The 26657-nt window shown below is 47.1% G+C and overlaps 1 protein-coding gene across 7 annotated transcripts in view; it reads left to right on the top strand.

The window, feature by feature from the left end:
* The window catches only part of LRRC9 (leucine rich repeat containing 9), a 667090-nt gene that overhangs the window by 191148 nt on the left and 449285 nt on the right, over nucleotides 1-26657 (top strand). For all 7 annotated transcript variants that reach the window (XM_063947768.1, XM_063947765.1, XM_063947766.1 and 4 more), the window contains one exon: nucleotides 20409-20479. In XM_063947768.1, the coding sequence (XP_063803838.1) occupies nucleotides 20409-20479 (71 nt within the window). The remainder of the gene's footprint in view (nucleotides 1-20408; nucleotides 20480-26657) is intronic.

The raw sequence follows: 26657 nt of genomic DNA, 5'->3' as shown, positions 1-26657 counted from the left end.
ATTCCTGGGTCAAAGATCGTATAGCCCGGGGCTACAGACTGGAGTTTCAGGAACTTCCACCTCACAGATTCTTCAAATCAGGCTTACCAACTTCTCAAGCAGCAAGTTTGACCTTACAGGAAGCCATTCTAAAACTGGTACAGACTCAGGTCATTGTTCCAGTTCCACATCAGCTACAAGGTCAGGGTTATTATTCCAACCTGTTTGTAGTTCCGAAACTGGACGGTTTGGTAAGGCCCATTTTAAATCTCAAGTCGTTGAACCCGTACTTACGAGTATTCAAGTTCAAGATGGAGTCTCTGAGAGCGGTGATCTCAGGTCTAGAGGAAGGGGAATTCTTGGTGTCTCTGGATATCAAGGATGCATACCTTCATATTCCGATTTGGCCGCCTCATCAAGCTTATCTAAGGTTTGCCTTACAGGACTGTCACTACCAGTTCCAGGCCCTGCCATTTGGCGTCTCTACGGCACAGAGGGTGTTCACCAAGGTAATGGCAGAGATGATGTTTTTCCTCTGCAAACAGGGAGTGAACATAATACCATACCTGGACAATCTGCTGATAAAAGCACGATCCAGGGACAGGTTGTTAGACAACATTGCCTTCTCAACCCGACTGCTCCAGGATCTGGATTCTGAACCTACCAAAATCTCATGTGTAACTAACACGGAGGCTTCTGTTCCTCGGGATGATACTGGATACGGAGGCCCAGAAGGTGTTCCTTCCATTGGAAAAGGCATTGGTGATCCAGTTGATGGTGTGGGATGTTCTAAGACAAACCCAGATATTGGTGCATCTATGCATTCGCCTTCTGGGGAAGATGGTGCAGCTTACGAGTCGCTGCAGTATGGAAGGTTTCTGCAAGGCCCTTCCATTTGGATCTGTTGGACAAATGGTCCATCTTCACATGCACCAGAGGATCTGCCAAAAGCCAGGATTTCTCTTCTGTGGTGGCTTCAGACTTCTCACCTGACCGATGGCTGGAGGTTCGCCATTCAAAATTAGATTCTGCTAACCACAGACGCAAGCCTCAGAGGTTGGGGAGCAGTCACCCAGGGGGAACAGTTCCAAGGAAGATGGTCAAGTCAGGAAGCCATTCTTCCGATCAACATTCTGGGCCATATACAACGCCAGGGACATCGCATCTTCTTCAAGATCAAGCCATTCAGGTTCAGTCAGACAATGGGGGTCATTCCGAGTTGACCGTAGCTGTGCTAAGTTTAGCACAGCTACGATCGTTAAATCTGACAAGCGGGGGGACGCCCAGCACAGGTCTAGTCCGCCCCGGATGTCAGTGCCGCCCCCCCCCCCCCCCCCCCCCCCGCTCAAATACAAAAGCTTCGCACAGAGGCGATGCCTTTGTATTTGAGGAGTAACTCCGGGCCAGCGCAGCTCCTGCGGCCCCCCAACGGTCTGGCCACGCCTGCGTTGACCGGACCGCTCCCCCTAAACGAGTTCAGCCCCCTCCCGCCTAGTGGCCGCCTCTGTCTCAGAGGCGATCGCTAGGCATCGATGACTGCCATGCGCCATCGCACTGCGGCGCCGGCGCATGCACAGTTCCGACCCGATCGCACAGCTGCGAAGAAGTGCAGTGTGCGATCGGGTAGGAATGACCCCCAATGTGACGGCAGTAACGTACATAAACAGACAAGGCGGAATAAAGAGCAGAGCAGCAATGTCAATGGTAACAAGGATTCTCTTCTGGGCAGAAAGGCACGCTGTGGCGTTGTCCGCGATCTTCATTCTGGGAGTAGACAACTAGGAAGCAGACTTCCTTAGCAGACACGGCCTCCACCCAGGAGAGTGGGGCCTTCACCCGGAGGTGTTCGGGTGCTTGACATGTTTGTGGGGAATTCCACAATTCGACATGATGGCCTCTCGTGTCAACAAGAAGCTCAAGCGGTATTGTTCCAGGTCGATGGACCCACAAGCAGTGGCAGTGGACGCTCTGGTGACTCCATGGATCTAAAAGGAAAGGGGGTGAGGAACTGCGCTATTTCTGCACACAACTCCCTCTAGCTGGTTGCTGCTATACAACACCGTGTGGGTACACTCTTGCGGAGTAATCGATCCGGCTCCAGAGACTGCACAGACGGGAACACGGAGCTACGGAAGTCTGCCGGCAGACTACAGATTCATCCACTACACCACCAACGAGGACCCCCACACAGCGGCAACTGAAATTGAGGTAGGCTAAGGGAAAATCCCTGACCTATTGCTCCCATTGCCAGCGGGGACAGTATTTACAGGACTCTAGCACCAGCATTGCCCTGCTCACAGGGACATTTGTTTTCAGTGACGGGACGAGTCATAACACTGCAGAGACTGTTTATATGTGAGAATTACAGGATACAGAGCCCATACTAAACCTCATTTCTTAGATCAAAGACTATTGAGAAATTAGGTTATTCAAAATAGCCAACACCAGTGGGGTAAAACGCCTTTGCAGTGTGCCCACAGGGATTATATATGTTTGTCTATGTTTTACATGTTTGTTCTGTGTACCGGTACTAGGGAGGAAATATAGTAATAGTATATACCCACCGCTGCACAGATTTTATTCAATTGATACAATATTTTAATGAATATTTTTTCATGCAAATAAATTGTTAATTTTATTCACAATTTCTGTCTCATTGTGGACATTTTTTATAGAGCCTAATATTTATTTCCTTGCTCCAGCTAGGGATGCGCTAAACACCTTATCTATCACGTACTCCATGGATCTACCAGAAGGTGTACGTGTTTCCACCACTCCCATTGATCCCAAAGATTCTCAAAAGAATAAAAAGGGAAAAGGTTCAAGCAATTCTCGTTGCTCCGGACTGGCCAAGAAGGGCCTAGTACAGTGGTTCCCAAACTTTTTTGAATCACGGCACCCTAGAGTATGCTGATCTACTGGAGATGCTCCTAGAGGACCCGTGGCCTCTACCTCTTCGCAAGGACCTTCTCCAACAGGGGCCGTTCGTCTATCAAGACTTACCACGGCTACGTTTGACAGCATGGAGGTTGAGCAACAAATTCTAGCCCGGAAAGGGATCCCGGATAGGGTTATTCCATCCCTGATACAAGCCAGAAAGGGGGTAACGTCTAAATATTACCACCGTATTTAAAACAAATACGTCTCTTGGTGTGAGAATAGGAAATTTCCTGACGTTTTCTCCTTTTTCTGCAGTCAGGTGTGGATGTGGGCCTACGGTTGGGCTTGATAAAAGTCCAGATTTCGGCCTTATCCATTTTCTTCCAGAAACAATTGGCTTCTCTCCCTGAGGTTCAGACATTGTTGAAGGGGGTTCTGCACATCCAGCCGCCCTTTATGCCTCCTACAGCACCTTGGAATCTCAACGTGGTGTTGCAGTTCCTGCAATCGGAATGGTTTGAGCCTTTACAGGACGTAGATGTCAAGTTTCTTACGTGGAAGACCGTCACGCTGTTGGCCTTGGTTTCTGTGAGGCGTGTGTCGTAGCTGGGGGCGTTGTCTCACAAAAGCCCCTATTTGATTTTTCATGAAGAAAGGGCTGAACTCTGAGCTCGTCAGCAATTTCTTCCAATGGCGGTGTCTGCGTTTCATATTAACCAACCTATTGTGGTTCTGGAGGTTACCGACACCTCTGCTACTTCAAAGTCCTTGGATGTGGTGAGGGATTTGAAGATCTGTGTGAAGTGGACAGCTCGTCACAGAAAATCTGACTTGCTGTTTGTTCTCCATGATCCCAATAAAATTGGGCTTCCTGCTTCAAAGCTGACAATTGCACACTGGATCAGGCTTACTATCCAGCATGCTTATTCCACGGCAGGTTTGCTGTGTCCAAAATCTGTACAGGCCCACTCTACTAGGTCGGTGGGTTATTCCTGAGCGTTTGCCTGGGATGTCTCGGCTTTACAGCTCTGCCGAGCAGCTACTTTGTCAGGTTCGAACACATTTGCAAAGTTCTACAAGTTCGATACTTTGGCCTCTGAGGACCTTCAGTTTGGTCAGTCAGTTCTGCAGGAACCTCAGCACTCTCCCACCCGGTTTGGGAGCTTTGGTACATCCCCATGGTACTAATGCGGACCCCAGTATCCTCTAGGACGTAAGAGAAAATAGTATTTTAATTACCTACCGGTAAATCCTTTTCTCGTAGTCCGTAGAGGATACTGGGTGCCCGCCTAGTGCTTAGTTTCTTCCTGCACTGTTACTTGGTTAAGTATTGTTGGTTCAGCGGTTGCTGTTCCGAGTTTAAAGTTTGGTTAGCTTGGCTTTCCTCTAGTTTGTGTGTGCTGGTTCGGAATCTCACCACTATCCTTTTATATCTTTCTCTCAAAGTATGTCCGTCTCCTCGGGCACAGTTTCCTAAACTGAGTCTGGTAGGAGGGGCATAGAGAGAGGAGCCAACCCACACTATCAAGTTCTTAAAGTGCCCATGGCACCTAGTGTACCCGTCTATACCCCATGTTACTAATGTGGACCCCAGTATCCTCTACGGACTACGAGAAAAGGATTTACCGGTAAGTAATTAAAATCCTATTTTAACCTACCTCTGCTTGGAGGCTAATATAGCATGTTTCTGGATTAATAAATGCTACTGTGTAAATAGACTGTGTAGAATTCAGTTTACAGTATGTACTGTAGGGTTGTGTAGCAAATTAATTTCTACCCTGACAACCTGCACATTTTAAAGGTTATTTGTCACACATCTCACATCAAATGGATAGAAATGGTTCTAGGCCAGTGGTTCTCAAACTTTTTTGAATCATGGCACCCTCGAGAATCAGAATTTCTGCTGCGGGGTACACTGGGCTCCACAAGGATTAACATTGGGGTGTAGAGTAGGATCTTGATCTGAGGCACCAGCAGGCTCAAAGCTTTTGACTGTTCCCAAGATGCACAGAGCCGCCTCCTCTATAACCCTGCCTCCATGCACAGGGAGCGCAGTTTGTAAGTTGGTGCCATGCAGTATGCAGGCACTTAACAGGAGGCTGCTTTAGGCAGCCTATTCAGAGCTTAATTTTAATCCGAAAAGAAGAAGATTCTTGTACAAGAAGACTACAGGGCTGCTGCAGGCAAAGTCTCATAGATTTCCCTGCGTGCAGCTCCATCACTCCCAGCGGCGCTGTATACTCCCGCACCCTGGTTGCCGAGTCACTGCAGCGGAGGCGCCGGCTTCTTCTAAAAGTGAGTGTCACACACGCCGCCGTTTCCCGCTGGCCCGCAGACAAGGGGGAGGTAAGAGGCTCCTGTGCCGCCCTTTACAACGATCCAGCGCACCCATGGACACTAAATATTGGGCAGCCGCTCCACTAGCCACCAGGGTCGACTCAGGGCACAGGTCAGGGGGACATTTTCTTATGAACTCCGTTTTTACACTGCCCGCAAGCACCCGGTGGGGATGCCAGCAGGGGGAGCAGGTCGGACCTGAGGCCCCTCCCCCCCAGCCCCAGGGGGCCATTTCAGCAATGTTCCCGCCCTGGAGCTGCCTCCTTCTCCCTCACTCCCGGTCAGCAGCCATTACAGACAGAGCCTTGCTGCTCCTAGGACTGCTAGGGCAAATCCTCCTCTGTGGAACCACCTGACTGCCAGTGCTGTGCTTCCTACAGGACACTTGAGTATTCTACCTGTCACTGGGACAGTGTTAGTTAAGAAAGAGTGCATACAGTCAGGGCTGTGCGGTACAAACACCCTGTGATATACATCCAGTGTTTACTGTGTATTGTTATATCTATTGTCATATAGTCATACTTAGTATTACTTTGTATTTCTAGTTCAGTGCAGTTTATGGTACATCATTTCTGCATGGTACGCTTGTGACTGTATACGTGTGTGTGCACGTAGCCACTGCGTGGTTGCCTTATTGCAGGGTATTTCACTCCGTGAGCTATTCCTATATTACTATACCTGAGGGGGCAAGTGTTTCAGGTTTTTCACTATAATTAATATAGGATTGTATCACAAGATATACTGACTATGTATATTTACTTGTGATTTATAGTCACCATATAATCTATATCTCTTGAACTATCGGTCTGTGCTATCTTAGGCACCCTTTCTGAGAGTTCTTGCTTGGTATAGTGCTGCTACACGTTGTACCAGGTTGCCCATTATTGTGCACATAGTTATGACTGCTACACGTGGCAACGACGTTGGGGCTTCTCCCACACTGCGTGGATAGGCCGCGTACGTACCGGAGGATAATATGGCAGCTGAGAGTTCAGGTTCAGGGGGTTCCTTAACCCCCAGTGGGTCGGTAGCACCTGGGGCATCACAAGACCCACCTTGGGCTACATTTTCCACATTGTTAAACACGCTTGTAACTAAATTAAATTAACGCCTCCTGTGGGACCACCTGTGCCACTGCCACAGTTTATGGTCCCTGCTGTGAACCTGCCTTGGGCGGATCAGCTTTCCACTCCGTTACAGCATCTGAACCGATCCATGACTAAATCTAAGGGTCACTCTCACCCGCATAAGACTAAGTCGTCTTTTAAACGGGCCATTATCTCCTCCCAATCCACTGCTTTTCCAGACACGTCCTCTGACAAGGACGGTGCGTTTACTGACCCCATGGACACTGACGCTGATGTTTTGGATAGGGAAGGGAAGTCATTGTTGGATGTCCCGGATTTGATTAAGGAGATAAGGCTCATTCTTCAGGTGTCTGATGATTCTGAGCCTGAGACTGTCTCCATGAAACCGGATAGGTTTAAACGTAAGAAGGTGGTTAAACAAGTTTTACCCCATTCTAAACACCTGATTGACATACGTCAGGAATCCTGGGAAAATCCGGGGACAAAATTTACACTGAATAAGAGACTGTTGGCTCGCTATCCTCTCTGCGGAGGTATGTAAAAATTGGGAAACCCCTCCGCCTGTATATTCTCATGTGGCGCGTATGGTTGTTTCCTCTGCTCTACCAGTAACTACAGTCACTTCTCTGAAGGAACTGACGGATCAGCGTGTGGAGGGCTGTTTAAAAGCGATTTATACCCTTATGGGGGGGCTGTGCATAGGCCAACTATTGCAGCGACTTGGGCTGCTGAAGCTGTTGAGGCGTAGGCGCAGGAACTTGAGGCGGAACTGCCTTCCGATGCGTCTGAGCATGCTCGACAAGGTCTCTCGTATATTGCCATGGCTTCTCTGTACCTTAAGGAGGCGGCCTCCGATGCCGGGGTGCTCGCGGCCAAGGCTGCTACTGCGTCTGTCTTGGCCAGACATATCCTTTGGTTGAGATCCTGGTCGGTGGATATGGATTCCAAGAAAACCCTGGAGGTGCTTCCTTTCAAGGGAGACATTCTCTTTGGAGAAGACCTCAAAAAGATTGTGGCTGACCTGGCTACTGCAAAAACAGCTTACCTACCTAGTACGGCACCTTCAGCACAGAAGGCTAAAAGTACTTTCCCTCGGCCCTTTCGTCCTCCAGGAAAAGCAAAAGGTCAGGCGTACCAGAAGCAAGCTCGTGCTTCCAGACCTGCCAAGCCCAGACCGAATCGTGCCTGGGCCGCCCGTCAGCCAGCTTCCAAAATTGACAAGCATGACGGGGTGGGCCTCCCTCTGGGGGATCCCAGGGTGGGGGGCCGACTTCTAAGTTTTGCCCAGGAATGGTTGAAGACCACTTCAGATACCTGGGTGAGGAAAGTCGTCGCTCGAGGTTACGCCATACCCTTCAAGAATCATCCCCCTCATCGATTTTGCCTGACGGATGTGCCTCTGGATCCGGCAAAAGCAAACACGTTGCACTCAGTGGTACATTCCCTCCTTACCACGGAAGTGGTAGTAGAGGTGCCTCTGGCTCAGAGAGGCAAGGGGTACTATTCACTGCTGTTTCTAGTCCCGAAACCGAACGGGTCCTCGCGGCCCCTTTCTCAATCTGAAGTCCTTGAACAAGCATGTGCGGGTCTCCAAGTTTCTCTGACATCCTAAGTGGATGCTGGGACTCCGTAAGGACCATGGGGATTAGCGGCTCCGCAGGAGACTGGGCACAACTAAAGAAAGCTTTAGGACTACCTGGTGTGCACTGGCTCCTCCCACTAAGACCCTCCTCCAGACCTCAGTTAGATTCTTGTGCCCGGCTGAGCTGGATGCACACTAGGGGCTCTCCTGAGCTCCTAGAAAGAAAGTATATTTTAGGTTTTTTATTTTACAGTGAGATCTGCTGGCAACAGACTCACTGCAGCGAGGGACTAAGGGGAGAAGAAGCGAACCTACCTAACTGGTGGTAGCTTGGGCTTCTTAGGCTACTGGACACCATTAGCTCCAGAGGGATCGACCGCATGGAACCGGCCATTGATGTTCGGTCCCGGAGCCGCGCCGCGGCCCCCTTACAGAGCCAGAAGCAAGAAGTGTTCCGGAAAATCGGCGGCAGAAGACTTCAGTCTTCACCAAGGTAGCGCACAGCATTGCAGCTGTGCGCCATTGCTCCTCATGCACACCTCACACTCCGGTCACTGATGGGTGCAGGGCGCTGGGGGGGGGGGGGGGGGCGCCCTGAGCAGCAATATAAACACCTTGCCTGGCAAAATCATCACAATATATAGCCCCAGAGGCTATATATGTGATAAATACCCCTGCCAGAATCCATAAAAAAGCGGGAGAAAAGTCCGCGAAAAAGGGGCGGAGCTATCTCCCTCAGCACACTGGCGCCATTTTCTCTTCACAGTGCAGCTGGAAGACAGCTCCCCAGGCTCTCCCCTGTAGTTTTCAGGCTCAAAGGGTTAAAAAGAGAGGGGGGGCACTAAATTTAGGCGCAATATGGTTTATAAAAGCAGCTATTGGGGGAAAAATCACTCAGTTATAGTGTTAATCCCTGCATTATATAGCGCTCTGGTGTGTGCTGGCATACTCTCTCTCTGTCTCCCCAAAGGACTTTGTGGGGTCCTGTCCTCAGTCAGAGCATTCCCTGTGTGTGTGCTGTGTGTCGGTACGGCTGTGTCGACATGTGGGATGAGGAAGGTTACGTGGAGGTGGAGCAGAGGCCGATAAATGGGATGTCGCCCCCTGTGGGGCCGACACCAGAGTGGATGGATAGGTGGAAGGTATTAACCGACAATGTCAACTCCTTACATAGAAGGCTGGATGACGTAAAACAGCTGTGGGACAGCCGGCTTCTCAGCCCGCGCCTGCCCAGGCGTCTCAAAGGCCATCAGGGGCTCAAAAAAGCGCCCGTTACCTCAGATGGCAGACACAGATGTCGACACGGAGTCTGACTCCAGTGTCGACGAGGTTGAGACATATACACAATCCACTAGGAACATCCGTTACATGATCTCGGCAATGAAAAATGTGTTACGCATTTCTGACATGAACCCAAGTACCACATAAAAGGGGTTTTATTTTTGGGGAGAAAAAGCAGCCAGTGTTTTGTTCCCCCATCAGATGAATGAATGAAGTGTGTAAAGTAGCGTGGGTTCCCCCGATAAGAAACTGGTAATTTCTAAAAAGTTACTGATGGCGTACCCTTTCCCGCCAGAGGATAGGTCACGTTGGGAGATATCCCTTAGGGTGGATAAGGCGCTCACACGTTTGTCAAAAAAGGTGGCACTGCCGTCTTAGGATACGGCCACCTTGAAGGAGCCTGCTGATAAAAAGCAGGAGGCTATCCTGAAGTCTGTATATACACACTCAGGTTATATACTGAGACCTGCAATTGCCTCAGCATAAATAGTGCTGCTGCAGCGTGGTCTGATACCCAGTCAGATAATATTAATACTCTAAGACAGGGATAATAGTTTGCTAACAGAGCATATTAAAGACGTCGTCTTAGATATAAAGGATGCACAGAGGGATATTTGCCGGCTGGCATCCAGAATTAATGCAATGTCCATTCTGCCAGGAGGGTATTAGAAACCCGGCAGTGGACAGGTGATGCTGCCTATAAAAGGCACATGGAGATTCTGCCTTATAAGGGTGAGGAATTGTTTGGGGATGGTCTCTGGGACCTTGTATCCACAGCAACAGCTGGGAAGAAAATTTTTTACCTCAGGTTTCCTCACAGCCTAAGAAAGCACTGTATTTTCAGGTACAGTCCTTTCGGCTTCAGAAAAGTAAGCGGGTCAAAGGCGCTTCCTTTCTGCACAGAGACAAGGGAAGAAGGAAAAAGCTGCACCAGCAGCCAGTTCCCAGGATCAAAAATCTTCCCCCGCTTCCTCTGAGTCCACCGCATGACGTTGGGGCTCCACAGGTGGAGACAGGTGCGGTAGGGGCGCGTCTCGGGAACTTCAGGGACCAGTGGGCTTGCCCACAGGTGGATCCCTAGGTTCTGCAAATAGTATCACAGGGATACAGGCTGGAGTTCGAGGCGACTCCCCCTCGCCGTTACCTCACATCAGCCTTGCCTGCTGCCCTCGGAGAAAGGTAGTACTGGCGGCAATTCACAAGCTGTACTTCCAGCAGGTGAAATCAAGGTACCCCTCCTTCAACAAGGCCGGGGTTACTATTCCAAAATGATGTGGTACCGAAACCAGACGGTTCGGTGAGACCCATTCTAAAATTGAAAGCATTGAACACTTATATACGAAGGTTCAAGTTCAAAATGGAATCGCTCAGGGCGATTACTGCAAGCCTGGAGAATTTCATGGTATCACTGGACATCAAGGATGCTTACCTGCATGTCCCTATTTACCCTCTTCACCAGGAGTACCTCAAAATTGTGGTACAGGATTGTCATTACCAATTCCAGACGTTGCCGTTGGTCTGTCCCCGGCACCGAGGTATTTACCAAGGTAATGGCCGAAATAATTATCCCGTACTTGGACGATCTCCTTATAAAGGCGAGGTCCAGGGAGCAGTTGTTCGGCGGAGTAGCACTATCTCGGGAAGTGCTACAACAGCACGGCTGGATTCTGAATATTCCAAAGTCGCAGCTGGTTCCTACGACGCGTCTACTGTTCCTGGGTATGGTTCTGGACACAGAACAGGATAAAAAGGGTTTCTCCCGGAGGAGAAGTCCAAGGAGTTGTCGTCTCTAGACAGAGACCTCCTAATACGTATACAGGTGTCGGTGCATCAATGCACGCGAGCCCTGGGAAGGATGGTAGCTTCTTACGAAGAAATTCCATTCGCCAGGTCCCATGCAAGGATTTTCCAGTGGGATCTGTTGGACAAGTGGTCCGGGTCGCATCTTCAGATGCATCGGCGGATAACCCTGTCTCCAAGGGCCAGGGTGTCGCTGTTGTGGTGGCTGCAGAGTGCTCATCTTCTAGGGGGCCGCAGATTCGGCATACAGGACTGGGTCCTGGTGACCACGGATGCCAGCCTCCGAGGCTGGGGGTCAGTCACACAGGGAAGAAACTTCCAAGGCTATGGAAAAGTCAGGAGACTTCCCTACACATAAATATTCTGGAACTAAGGGCCATTTACAATGCCCTAAGTCAGGCTAGACCCCTGCTTCAACACCGGCCGGTGCTGATCCAGTCAGACAACATCACGGCGGTCGCTCATGTAAACCGACAGGGCGACACAAGAAGCAGGATGGCGATGGCAGAAGCCACAAGGATTCTCCGATGGGCGGAAAATCATGTGTTAGCACTGTCAGCAGTGTTCATTCCCGGAGTGGACAACTGAGAAGCAGACTTTCTCAGAAGACACGACCTCCACCCGGGAGAGTGGTGACTTCATCCAGAAGTTTTCCAAATGATTGTACACCGTTGGGAAAGGCCACAGGTGGACATGATGGCGTCCCGCCTCAACAAAAAGCTACAAAGATATTGCGCCAGGTCAAGGGACCCTCAGGCGATAGCTGTGGACGCTCTGGTAACACCGTGGGTGTACCAGTCGGTGTATGTGTTCCCTTCTCTGCCTCTCTTACCCAGGGTAATGAGAATAATAAGAAGGAGAGGAGTAAGAACTATACTCATTGTTCCGGGTTGGCAAAGAAGAGCTTGGTAACCAGAACTCCAAGAAATGATCTCAGAGGACCCATGGCCTCTGCCGCTCAGACAGGACCTGCGGCAGCAGGGGGCCTGTCTGTTCCAAGACGTACCGCGGCTGCGTTTGACGGCATGGCGGTTGAACGCCGGATCCTGAAGGAAAAGGGCATTCCGGAGGAAGTTATCCCTACACTATTTAAAGCTAGGAAAGAAGTGAACGCAAACCATTATCACCGCATATGGTGGAAATATGTTGCGTGCTGTGAGGCCAGGAAGGCCCCAAAGGAGAAATTTCAGCTAGGTCGATTTCTGCACGTACTACAGTCAGAGGTGACTATGGGCCTAAAATTGGGTTCCATGAAGGTCCAGATTTCGGCTCTATCGATTTTCTTCCAAAATAGAATTGGCTTCACTGCCTGAAGTTCGGACTTTTGTTAAGGGAGTGCTGCATAGTCAGCCCCCGTTTGTGCCTCAAGTGGCACCGTGGGATCTCAACGTGGTGTTGGATTTCCTGAAGTCGCATTGGGTTGAGCCACTTAAATCCGTGGAGCTACAATACCTCACGTGGAAAGTGGTCATGCTGTGGGCCGTGGCGTCGGCCAGGCGTGTATCAGAATTGGCGGCTTTGTCATACAAAAGCCCTTATCTGTATTTTATATGGATAAGGCGGAATTGAGGACTCGTTCCCAATTCCTTCCTAAGGTGGTATCAGTTTTTCATGTGAACCAACCTATTGTGGTGCCTGCGGCTACTTGGGACTTGGAGGATTCCAAGTTACTGGACGTAGTCAGGGCCCTGAAAAGTATATGTTTCCAGGGCGGCTGGAGTCAGGAAAACTGACTCGCTATTTATCCTGTATGCACCCAACAAGCTGGGTCCTCCTGCTTCTAAGCAGACTATTGCTCGCTGGATCTGTAGCACGATTCAACTTGCACATGCTGCGGCTGGACTGCTGCACCCTAAATCTGTAAAAGCCCATTCCACGAGGAAAGTGGGCTCTTCTTGGGCGGCTGCCCGAGGGGTCTCGGCTTTACAACTTTGCCGAGCTGGTACTTGGTCGGGTTCAAACATTTTTGCAACAGTCTACAAGTTTGATACCCTGGCTGAGGAGGACCTAGAGATTGCTCATTAGGTGCTGCAGAGTCATCCGCACTCTCCCGCCCGTTTGGGAGCTTTGGTATAATCCCCATGGTCCTTACGCAGTCCCAGCATCCACTTAGGACGTCAGAGAAAATAAAATTTTACTCACCGGTAAATCTATTTCTCGTAGTCCGTAGTGGATGCTGGGCGCCCATCCCAAGTGCGGATTGTCTGCAATACTTGTTTATAGTTATTGCCTAACTAAAGGGTTATTGTTGAGCCATCTGTTGAGAGGCTCAGTTATATTTCATACTGTTAACTGGGTATAGTATCACGAGTTATACGGTGTGATTGGTGTGGCTGGTATGAGTCTTACCCGGGATTCAAAATCCTTCCTATTTGTGTCAGCTCTTCCGGGCACAGTATCCTAACTGAGGTCTGGAGGAGGGTCTTAGTGGGAGGAGCCAGTGCACACCAGGTAGTCCTAAAGCTTTCTTTAGTTGTGCCCAGTCTCCTGCGGAGCCGCTAATCCCCATGGTCCTTACGGAGTCCCAGCATCCACTACGGACTACGAGAAATAGATTTACCGGTGAGTAAAATCTTATTTTCGTATGGAATCACTGCGCCTTGGAGCCTGGGGACTATGTGGTCTCCCTGGACATACAGGATGGCTACCTACATATTCCTATTGCGGTATCTCATCAGCAGTACCTGAGGTTTGCGGTGGGCAACCTTCATTACCAATTTCGTCCGTTACCCTTTGGTTTGACAACTGCTCCCCGAGTCTTCACCAAAGTTATGGAGGTCATGATGGCTACACTCCGCCGTCAAGGGGTCAGGATCCTACCGTACTTGGACGATTTGTTGATCCTGGCGAATTCCCCAGAACTTCTCCTGTGTCATCTCGATCTGACGGTCCAGTGCATGAAAGCCCACGGGTGGCTGATCAACTGGAAAAAGTCCACCCTGGTTCCTGCTCAGAGCATGTTGCATCTGGGAGCGTTATTGGACACTCACAACCAACGGTTGCTCCTGTCTCAGGAGAAGGTCCTGACGCTTCAGGACAGGATTCGATGCTTCCTATCTCGTCCGCAAGTGACGATTCATTCGGCAATGCAAGTGCTGGTGAGTCTTATGGTGTCGGCTTTCGACATGGTGGAGTATGCTCAGTTCCACTCTCGTCCTCTGCAGAAATAAATTCTGGACAAGTGGGACGGCCGGCCTCACCGGATCAGATCTCACATGATCTCTTTGTCTCCGGAGATACGCCTGTCACTGAGCTGGTGGCTACAGGACCAACAATTGAGCAGGGGCCATCCCTTCTGGATATCCGACTGGGTCCTTCTGACGACGGATGCCAGTCTGAGAGGTTGGGGCGTGGTGTTGGAACAACACTCTCTTCAAGGTCGGTTGACCAAGGAGGAGTCTCTGCTCCCGATCAATTTTCTGGAACTGCGGGCAGTGTTCAGTGCATTGACAATGGCCCAGCATCTAATACAGAACAGACCTGTTCAAGTACAGTCGGACAACGCCACCACGGTGGCGTACATCAATCATCAAGGTGGCACTCAAAGCCGCATGGCACTGAGGGAAGTATCACGGATTCTTCAGTGGGCTGAACGCCATCTGCCGGCCATATCCGCAGTGTTCATTCCGGGCGTTCTGACTGGGAAGCGGACTATCTCAGCACTCAGGATGTATACGCTGGAGAGTAGAGCCTCCATCCGGAGGTGTTTCAACTTCTGGTTGATACGTGTGGATCTGATGGTGTCTCAACACAATCACAAGGTTCCGGTCTTCGGAACAAGAGCAAGGGATCCTCAGGCTGCGTTTTTGGACGCTTTGGCAATTCCATGGAACTTCCAGCTGCCGTATGTGTTCCCTCCAGTGTCACTCCTGCCCAGAGTACTACGGAAGTTCAAGCAAGAAGGAGGAAACCTGCTTCTCGTCGTTCCAGCGTGGCCCAGACAGCACTGGTTCTCCGATCTGCTTGGTCTCTCGTGCGATCGTCCCCTTCTAGTTCCACAATGATCAGTCCTCCTTATTCAGGACCCTTGTGTTTACCAGGATTTGGCCCGTCTGGCTTTGACGGCATGGCTCTTGAAGCTTCCGTCCTGAGATCCTAAGGGTTTTTCTGAGGCGGTCGTTGTTGAAGGTCCGTAAGCCGGCTTCTGCTCGGATATACTGTATCACAGGGTCTGGAATGCTTACTTTACTTGGTGTGCGTCTCACAATCATGACGTTTTCAAGTTTAGTACGGTCAAACTATTGGCCTTTCTACAACAGGGCCTGGACTTAGGCCTGCGTCTGGCCTCACTCAAGGTTCACATCTCTGCCTTGTCGGTTTGGTTTCAGAGGAAAATTGCTACCCTACCTGATGTCCATACATTCACTCAGGGTGTGTTGCGGAATCAGCCTCCTTATGTGCCACCTGTGGCCCCTTGGGACTTGTTGGTGGTTTTGGAGGCCTTGCAAGAGTCTCCGTTTGAGCTTCTTGCCTGGGCTGACCTTAAGTGGCTTTCCCTTAAGGTCCTATTCTTTCTGGCAATTGCTTCAGCTAGAAGGGTCTTGGACTTGGGTGCCTTATCCTGTAGGTCTCCCTATTTGATATTTCACCGGATGGTTCTGAGGAGACACGGCCAGGTTATTTACCCAAGGTGGTATCTTCATTCCACCTTAACCAGGAGATTGTGGTTCCAGCCTTTAATTCTCCTGAGTTGTCTACCAAAGAGCGGTCTTTGGATGTGGTACGGGCTCTCCGTATCTATGTGAAGAGAACTTCCTCCTGTAGGAAATCTGATTCTCTTTTCGTGTTGTTTGGTTTTCACAAACGTGGCAGGCCTGCTTCCAAGCAGACTCTGGTCAGATGGATTAGAATGGTGATTGCACATGCTTATGTACAGGCTGGTCATGCGGTTCCTGCTACCATCAAAGCCCATTCTTCTCGGTTGGTTGTTCCTTCTTGGGCGGCCCACCGTGGTGCGACCCTTGAAAAATTGTGCAAGGCGGCTACGTGGTCCTCGGTTAACACGTTTATAAGGTTCTCTGCCTTTGATACCGCCGCTTCCCAGGATGCTTCCTTTGGACGCCGGGTTCTTGTGCCCGCTACAGTGCGTCCCCTCCCATAAGGAACTGCTTTAGGACATCCCCGATGTTGATCCTTGTGGAGCCCAGTGTACCCCGCAGCAGAAAACGATATTTATGGTAAGAACTTACCGTTGTTAAATCTCTTTCTGCGAGGTACACTGGGCTCCATAAGGCGCCCACCCTGACGCACTTAGCTTCTTTGGGTTGGTATTGGCATAGCCGCTGAAACCCTCTCCTGCGGTGAGTATGTGGTGTAATTGGCTACGAGCGGTTTTCGTCTCTGGTACCTGCTACTGCATTGGTCTGGTTAACGAAATTGAGCTCCCTGTGCATGGAGGCGGGGTTATAGAGGAGGTGGTGCTGTGCATCTTGGGAACAGTCAAAAGCTTTGAGCCTGTTGGTGCCTCGGATCTAGATCCTACTCTACACCTTGATGTCAATCCTTGTGGAGCCCAGTGTACCTCGCAGAAAGTGATTTAACAATAGTAAGTTCTTACCATAAATCTCATTTTTTTTTCACGGCACCCCTAGATCAAAAGTTGTTTTTTTTTGAGAAATTTAGAAGAAATATTAAATTAAGTAAAGTGTGTTTTTATGTCATCCTTAGGTTCAATTGTGTGGCAAGGTACAAGATTTGCTTCTGTTTGTCCCTGTATTTTATGACTTGCAGCCACCAGCACTGGTGCTGCCTATTACATTGACCATAAATAATTTGAATTGGTCCTGGACCACCAACCTGAGGCACCCCTGCAAATGTCCCGTGGCACCCCAGGGTGCCACGGCACACAGTTTGAGAACCACTGTTCTAGGCACTAATTCATTACATATACAAAACGACTCTATAGTTCAATAATCAGATTAGCAGCAAACTATCTATATATGCTTGTGTACATATATATGTGTGACAACAGCCAAACAAACTGGAGTAAACCTAATTTAAAAAATAAATTTTTTTTGGAGAGTCTGTGCTGATTTTTCTCACCATGAAGTCTGATTTGAGGAAAAAATACCACACAACTACTATGAAATATATTTTTGTATCATGTACTGCAAAGTGCAACAATATTTTAAAAATATATTAAACTTTTTGTAACCGGTTCCAATAATATCAATGTCATGTACAGTTCACTACATAGGTATCATTGGGGTCGATTCAGACCTGATCGCTAGGCTGCGTTTTCTCACAGCCTGCGATCAGATCTGAACTGCGTTTGCACCGCAATGCGCAGGCGCGATGGACCGCAGCAACGGGGATCACCGGTCAGCGACGGGATGGTGCGAAAATTCCGAACAGACCGGCGATCGCTAGGAGATTGACATGAAGAGGCTGTTTGTGGGTGTCAACTAATCGTTTTCAAGGAGTGTATGGAAAAACGCAGGCATGTCCAAGCATTGGTAGAGAGGGTGCCTGACGTCAAATCCGGTCCCGGACAGGCTGAAGTGATCGCAGTGGCTGAGTAAGCCCTGGGCTGCGCAGAGACTGCACAAAATCAGTTTGTGCAGCTCTGCTACACATGCGTTCGCACACTTGCACAACTGAAATACACTCCCCCTGTAGGCGGCAACTATCCGATCGCAGGGCTGCAAAAATCGCTGCCCAGCGATCAGGTCTGAATTATCCCCCCAGTCATAAACAATTGCATATACATTATAAAAAGACAAAAGTTTCTTTCAAAGTGCTGTCCCTATATGAATATAGCATGCTATATATTTATTCTCCTACTCCAAACAATGGGACAGATGTATTAACCTGGAAGAAGGCATAAGGAAGTGATAAACCAGTGATAATGCAAGGTGATAAACACACCAGCCAATCAGCTCCTAACTGTTCATTTACGTATTGGAGCTGATTGGCTGGTACGTTTATCACCTTGCATTGATCACTGATTTATCACTTCCTTATGCCTTCTCCAGGTTAATACTGTACATCTGCCCCAATGCAGACTTCCGATCACACAAATCCTTTGTATACACTGAAGAGGGAAAAGTCTGTATTCTATAAAGTGACGCAGCACTGAAGTTCATATAGAATTGCTAAAATGAGAGGAATGATTTCTACTGTGTCCAGAATATTCAAGCAACAGAACTGAACATGCCTGTAGTTTTTCCAGGTGTTAAAATGAAGTATATGTGCTTTCAGACTCGCAGGGAGACACAGCCTGCTTGTTTTAGATTGTCCAGATCTCTCCTCACTGCACTTCTCCCAATGTACCTGTAATCTGGCTGGTTTTGGGAGGCTATAAAGCATATATACATAGAAACATAGAATTTGATGGCAGATAAGAACCACGTGGCCCATCTAGTCTGCCCCTTTTTTTTTATCCTTTAGGCAATCTCAACCCTTTTTGAACCTTAGTTCTTTGTAAGGATATTCATATGCCTATCCCAAGCATGTTTAAATTGCTCTACAGGCTTAGCCTCTACCACCTCTGATGAGATGCTATTCCATTTATCCACTACCCTTTCTGTGAAGTAATTTATCCTAAAATTTCCCCTGAACCTCCCCCACCTCCAGTCTCCGTGTATGTCCTCGAGTTCTAATACTTCTCTTCCTTTGAAGAATGGTTCCCTCCTGATGACTGGTGCCGTCCAACTATCACTGAATCTGCTGTATAAGTGGTGCCGAATCACAGCTCATATTACGATGTATGTGGCCGGCTGTAAGTCCTGGGACACCCCAAAGCGTTTTTTTGTTCACTCAGGATGTGCTGATAGCAGATGGCAGACCACAAGCGTCCTGCGTGGTTGGCCTGGGCACCCTGCTGTGTTGCAGGATCACTGTAGGCAAAGTGATGCTCTGCAGTGTGCACACAGGTGAGCGGCATCTGATTGGTCTCAGTCCATCCCAAGATCCCAAATGTGGGATTCAACCGGGATATCCTGAGTCAATGCTGGATAGTAGAACAATGTGGGTGGTCCTTTCTCTAACCGATTTCGCTCCAAAGTACTGTGAGCTTTTTCAAAGAGTAGTTCCCATGGGTTCATTTGAGCTTTTTATACCCACACTTCCAGTAAGTTTCCACTCTCTATGGCAGTGATTTTCAACCTTTTATCTACTTGCGGCACACCGAACAATATTTTAAAATTGCTAAGGCACACCATAAGTTCCCCACAGGAAGAAAAAAAAACACACACATTGGCCCTCACAGTAAAATAAAATCCACACATACTTTGGCCTACACAGAAAAAACAATCACATTGCTCCCCACATAAATCATGTTGCTCAATACATAAATCCTATTGCTCCCCACATAAATCGGTTATATTGCTCCCCACATAAATCATGTTGCTCACACATAAATCAATCACATTTCTCCCCACATAAATCCTATTGCTCCCCACATGAATTATTCACATTGTTCCCCACATAAATCCTTTTGTTCCCCACAGCAGAACTAAAATAACAAATATTAGCCCCTACCAGTCAGCTGTCCTCCTTCCTGTCTCTCAGTGGTGGGGGTTGTTCATAGTGGAGTGCTGCGAATACTGAGCAGTGGGCAGTCAGGTAGGAGTGGATGTGGGTTGGCAAGGAAAGTTATGTATGCAGGCAGGAACTGGAAGATGTGTATGCAGGCGGGTGGGCTGGCTGGGTTGTGAGATGCGGCTGGCCGTGACCTATGATATCATACCGCCGCATCTTCAAGGCATAGGTCACGGCCAGAGCACGACTAAACCTCTAAGAAGAGCCCGGGCCAACAGTTCACTCTGAAGGTGCAGGAAGCTGCTCTGGCTCGCAACTGGTCACGGCACACTAGTGTGCCACGGCACACTGGTTGAAAAAGCCTGCTCTATGGGTTAGCATAAACCTTTGTCTTTTTATAATGTATATGCAATTGTCTATGACAATGATACCGATGTAGTCAACTGTACATGACATTATTATTGTAACTGGTTACAAAAAGTTTGATACATTTTTAAAATATTGTTGCACTTTGCAGTATACTGTATGATGGAAAAGAAATAAATACACAGTTATATGTAAATCGTACATCAAATGCCCAGTTCATTTTGCCAGCATGTATTTTTTTTCTTCTCAATATTTATGCATTGAATAGTGAATGTATTCTGTTTTAAGAATTAATTTTTAAACTTCTTTTTATTGATAACATCAACTATTGTGATTGCCTATTGCTTATTTCACCTATTTGTGTATAATAAACAAATAGGTTTGTTACTCATCCTGAATACATGGTCCTTAGGTAGCAATTAGCAAATTACTGCAAGACAATGCACAACAAATACTGTATGTATGTATGTAATTGTTTGACCTTCTGCTTTAATTTTTTTCTTCCCCTAAATATTCCCAATTTATCATTGTAAGTTCTGTCTAGTAAGTGGTAGACCCTATCAGTCTGTGGTTCATAATAAGTGTGTCACTTGTATTTTTTTTTTTTTTTACAGGAAATTGTTTAGATCCAAACATTTGTCTTGAGCGGTTAAATCTGTCTGGCAATAAAATATCTTCTTTTAAGGTATTTATAGATAATTTTATCTGAATATCATGGTGCTCTTATAATTTCCCTTACAATAATATATATTTAGTCCTGCCTGAAAGTACACTCTAATATGATTTTTGCTAGTGTATCTCTAGCATAGAGTATTCAGTTTTCTCCCTAGTAAATATGTAAGGCATACTTGTCAAAAAGTGTGATGTTCAAAATGATATGCACTGTTTCTATTTAGGAAAAGACATTGTCCTATAAATAGTATATATTATGACCATGTTGGCATTGGATATTTTGACGTTTCACATGTTGGTGTAACATCCATGTTGACATTCAGTACATGTCGACATTCTGGTGTCAACATTCTAAATGTCAACATAATGACTGAATACCCAGCTGCTGTTTTATATTAACAAAGAATGAAAGAAATTTTCCTCTTAGACCCTGTTACGATTCCAAATATATAAATGTGTTAAAATATACAGCATGTGATAGATTTTATATATAACCTGCGTGTTCTGCTAAGAAGATATTTCAGCTATATGCATCTATCTATCTATCTATCTATCTATCTATCTATCTATCTATCTATCTATCTATCTATCTATCTATCTATCTAGATATATAGATGCGAAGACCCTCACTAACACCCACTCGCTTACTCAGTCATAACTAATGGTGTGTACACATGGTGAGTTTTTTTCTTACGATTTTCTATATATAGTCAAAATCGTAAGTAAAGTTAGTGCAGATCGCAAGGTGAAAGTCACCTTGCGATCCCGATTCGATGCCGATACGCGGAATAGATAGACTGTGCAGGCAAGTCAATGTTGACTATCTCTATAGAAGAGATAGTCAAAATTGACACTTAGCCAAAATCGGGATCCGGTCTGAAGATCGACAGTATCTAGGTCGGCCACTATAGGTCGACAGTCACTAGGTCGACATGGATGGAAGGTCGACAGGGTTCTAGGTCGACATGTGCTAGGTCGACAGGTCTAAAGGTCGACATGAGTTTTTCAATTTTTTTTCTTTTTTTTAATTTTTTCATACTTAACGATCCACGTGGACTACGATTGGAACGGTAATCTGTGCCGAGCGAAGCGGTAGTGGAGCGAAGGCACCATGCCCGAAGCATGGCGAGCGAAGCGGTGCACTAATTTGGGATCCCGGTCACTCTACGAAGAAAACGACACCCAAAAAAAAAAAAATCCTCATGTCGACCTTTAGACATGTCGACCTAGCACATGTCGACATAGAAACCCTGTCGACCTTCCAACCATGTCGACCTAGTGACTGTCGACCTATAGTGGTCGACCTAAACATTGTCGACCTAGATACTGTCGATTTGATGAACCACACCCGCCAAAATCGCACATAGTCAGTATCGCAAGCACATACTGAGTGTGCTTGCGATACTGACTATGTACCCACCTAGCCCCTGTTGCATAGTGAGAATCTCACCGTGTGTATGGGCCATTATTCTCTTACTTCCCGATACATTAGGAAGATGACATTTATTTACCATGGGTATTCTTCAGGTGAAAAATAGGAAAACACTTAATTAGAAGTCTATATAAATCTCCCCTAAGGGGATGAAAAGGGGGATTGACATAATTACGTCATTACTGATGCGTGGCTTGCGTTGTGTGAACGATAACGTCCAAACGTACAATCGGATCAAAATTTGGATTGCACCTCCAGTGTGTAGAATTTAATAAACTACATAAATGGTCCTGTCACTCTTTACCATATCTGCTACAGGTGCTCCTCGGATAATGCCAAGAACCATGGATTAATATTTACTTACATTAAGACGTCTCAAATCTACAGCTCTATAGATTTACCAAATTTTTAACACTCATATTTACAACCGTGAAAATCAGTAACTCCTGTGCGAAGGATGGGTAAAACAGCTAGTTATTTATACAGTTGTTTATGTTAGTTTCCTTGGTTGCCCTGAGTCAAATGGTTTTATCCTGGCTATGGGGGCAGTGAACTTCCAATTGTGATAGGCTGTTTGAAGGACATGTGGCTAATACTCCCTCCCCTATGTGTGATGTCATTATCACCGCTCCCTTTTATACGATCAACAATGAGAATGAATGCTGGGAGATGTAGTGAGATGCTCCCTTGCACATGACCGTGTCACATGACCAGCACCTGGCCTTTGGGATCAACTCTGACGGGAGACTGATGGCCAGATACTGAAACACTGTGGCTGAGTAGTTTGCTCCTGTGCATATGACTGGCAGAGCCGGCGCCACCACTAGGCAGCTTTAGGCAGCTGCCTATGGGCGGCGGCTACTGGAGGGCGGCAGGTCACGCTTACTCTTACTCAGCTCCTCCTCTTAAGAGGAGGAATATTTCAAGCGTTACCGGAGACGCGGAGAGGAGCAGAAGAACTGTACGTACGGTACCACTAGCCGGCAGCACGCCCCGTAAGCAGAGTGTGTTCTTGTGGTGCGGGGCGGGAATATGTCGGCGTGGAGAGGAGCAGAAGAACTGTTACAATAGCCAGCAGCACGCTGCATACTCTATGTGCATAGAGTATTAGAGCCGCTGCCGATGGGTTACACTCACACTGACAGCGCTGGCGGGCGGCTGATAACAGTTGGGCGGTCGCGGCATCCCTGCAGCGCTGTCAGTGTGAGTGTAACCCATCGGCAGTGGCTCTAATACTCTATGCACATAGAGTATGCAGCGTGCTGCCGGCTATTGTAACAGTTCTTCTGCTCCTCTCCGCGCCGACATATTCCCCGCCCCGCACCACAAGAACACACTCTGCATATGGGACGAGTCCTGCAGGGATAATTATGTTGTGCTAAGTGAGGGACTGGTGCTACACTGCGGAGCAGACTGCGGGCGGCTCCCCTGCTGCTGTTCCCTGTCTTCTGCAGCCTGCAATGTAGTCGCCTCGGATTGGTCCCTATTATACATTTTTATGGGCAGAATTCTTTGCTTTACTGGGGCTCCTTGTCAGTGCTCCATTCCTCTACTGGTGTGTGTGTGATAGTTATATATATATATATATATATATATATATATATATATATATACTGCATTGCATTCAATGTATAAATCTTCATTTCGGCCGCACTCAGGAGTAATCTATCCTACGGTGTCCAGACACACCAGACACATTGTAGCCTGTCTGGGGGTCCCCGCAAAATGTCACATATAGTGGCTTTTTAAAATATAATTTTTAGAGGCTGTGTGAGGGTTTTTTTTTTTTTTTTTGGGGGGGGGGGGGGGGGGGGGCAGCAGGCATATGTTTTGCCTAGGGTGCCGAAGAACCTTGCACCGGCCCTGATGACTGGGTCATGTGACCGGCACAGGAACTAAGGGAGAAAACTGGAGTAAACTACCCATACCAGAATGTAAACATTACAAGTTGTAAGATTGGAAGAGAGCTTGGGTCTCATGACTGATGATGCCACCCCTACCTCTGACTGGGTCTATTATATTCGCTGCAGCCTTCCCAATCTGCTTAGTCACATGACCGGGAAGCATTTTAAAACATGCACTTTCTTGTCTTCCTATAAAAATATATAAATATTAAATACCACAGATAAATAAAGAATGAGTGGGTCTGCCTTCTACATAATATTTTATTTCTGTGTAACCCTATAAGTATGGTCTTATGTTTGTGAATAGGGATATATCGTTTGCATACCCTCCAACTGTACCTTTTTAGCCGGTACAGTACCGTTTTTTAATGGTCTGTACCGACCAAAAGGGACTATGTACTGGTTTTCAGCGTTTCCTATTAAAGCCTATGGGGGTGTCGCTTAGCCACATCCCCCTTTACCCATGCCCACTCCCCCTTCCCTTATTTGTACCGATTTTTGACTTGGCAGTGTTGACGGGTATGCGTTTGTGTTAGATGGATTTTTTTTCTTTTGTTTACCTAAGGTAAAACTTATGTGTAACCTTCTGACTATCGGACATAATTACATTGGTATAATTGGTAATCTTCTGTCTATATCTAAGTGATCATATATGTATATACTGTATGTATATATTTACAATTCGTGAGGTAAAAGCTCCCATAATAGTTAATATATGTATACCTTGGGAGTGAGGGGGTTAAATTATATTGTTATTTATGTATGATATAGGTGTTGAAGTTGGGGTCTGTGTACATTGGTGGCCAGTGCTGTAGAGAAGCTTTTGGATTGGCAGTAGGTGGGGCCTATCATCCAGAGTCATATGGGGTGATAGCCAGTGGGCAGGGCCTTACCTCACTGAGGGGCAGATGTATTAAGCCAGGTGAAGTGATAAAGTGGAAGGTGATAATGCACCAGCCAGTCAGCTCCTAACTGTCTTTTTTTCAAACCCAGCCTGTGACATGTAAGTTAGGAGCTGATTGGCTGGTGCGTTATCACCTTCCACTTGATCACTTCACCAGGCTTAATACATCTGCCCCTGAGACCCAAATGTATTAAGCGTTAGCAAGAGATAAATCTGAGACGCATGAGGAGAGATAAATGACCAGCCAACCAGCTCCTAACTGTCATTTTTCAAACACAGCCTGTGACATGACAGTTAGGAGCTGATTGGCTGGTCATTTATCTCTCATTATGCGTCTCAGATTTATCTCTTGTTAATACTTAATACATTTGCGTCTGAGGGGGAAAAACAGTTGTCAGTTGCAGTTGGCAGACGGACTGACGTCCCCCCTTCAGCGCTCACCTCCTGGATGTTACGAACCAGCCACTGAGCTGTAAATAGGCGGCCAGGCATCTAGGGGAGTGTAACCAGTAAGGGTTTCATGGGTGTTCTTCAGGTGGAGCAGAGAGTTGGTCCCGGTCAGTAGCGTCAGGGAGACTGCTAAGCAGCCGATACCAAAGTAGTGGTAAGCGGCGTCGTAAGGGGGCTGAGCCAGCAGCCTGCTTATTTAAGCTGCTGTAACAGAGAGAGACAGAGGCTTCCGCTAGCCCCCAATGAGTAAGCGGCGCTGAGGAGAAGGAGGAGGGTCCGTGGTGATCCACTGAACCCAAGCATGCCCTTCACCCCGTGCACACACTGAACAGGGATCTACTATAATGCTGGCCATCAATTAACTCTTTCTGGCTTCTCATCCAGTTATACATGGTACAGCCAGCATTTAATATATAGCTGACTGGTTACCCTTAGTGACTAAGCAGCTGGTCACTGGTTTGACATAAACCCAGTCAGAGTGTAGTTATAGCTAGAAGCAGTGCATATTTGTTAACTGAGAAATCTGATTTACTGTATTATAGACAATGCAACAGCACCATCTACTGGATAACACCAGCTACTACCTGTTATAATTAAATTGGCTACTTCAAGTCAGACCCCAGGAACTATACACAAAAGTAGCAAGTCAAGAGAGAGAGAGAGAGAGACGGTGTAATTCTTATTTGACAAAATATTTATATAGGTGTTATCTAGCATACACCGTTAAGAGTAAGACTGTGATCACAGGCACTTTGTTATCCGTAGAAAAGAAAACTACATAGTCCAGTGCCTCGTAGTTGGAACAATCAGCTAACCATTGAAGCTTCAATATATAAAGTTACTCTCATATACCTGTCATTGTTCCACAGCTTTGATGATTGGATATCTAATTTAAAGCTAGTACACTAAAATATATATGCATATATATCTAGGTGGTGGACTATCACCGGCAACTTGTTAATGCTGGGCACTTAAGAAACTGTAGGGGAACTTCCTGTCTTTCTCTTAATGTTGTAACTTAACTGAAGTATTGTATTGTTATAAATGATTATCATTCAATAATTGATGTGTTGTTAGTATTACCTTATATTGTCGGGACAATATTATTTGCAACTGTAGAAGACTGTTCTGTTGAAGAAAAAAGTAATCCTTGCATTCTAATAGAGTCAAAGTGTAAGTGGTTCGATATATGACAGAGTAATTCACACAATCTAGTTACTGGAAGTAAGTGTTGTATTTACATGTATTGGGGAGGCTTTTCCAAGTAGGCACCACTAGTACATAGCCAAACATAGTTACTTGGGTAGAAGCACTGTATATTATAGTTAGCTAACCCTTTATAGATAAGAGGGGACTGCATATGTTTGAAGTTTTATGTGAGATATGGAATGGTTGCTGTGCTACAGGTGGTAATCAGTAGCCATATTGGTCAGGGTATTTTTCACACCTACAGTGACTTGTATAACTCACCAAAGCCGTAGAACCTACACATGTTGGGTGG

Source organism: Pseudophryne corroboree, chromosome 12, assembly GCF_028390025.1.
Source record: "Pseudophryne corroboree isolate aPseCor3 chromosome 12, aPseCor3.hap2, whole genome shotgun sequence".
NCBI classification, from domain to species: Eukaryota; Metazoa; Chordata; class Amphibia; order Anura; family Myobatrachidae; genus Pseudophryne; species Pseudophryne corroboree.
Note: the sequence above shows the minus strand (reverse complement) of the source record. Positions and strands in the feature narration are given on the sequence as shown.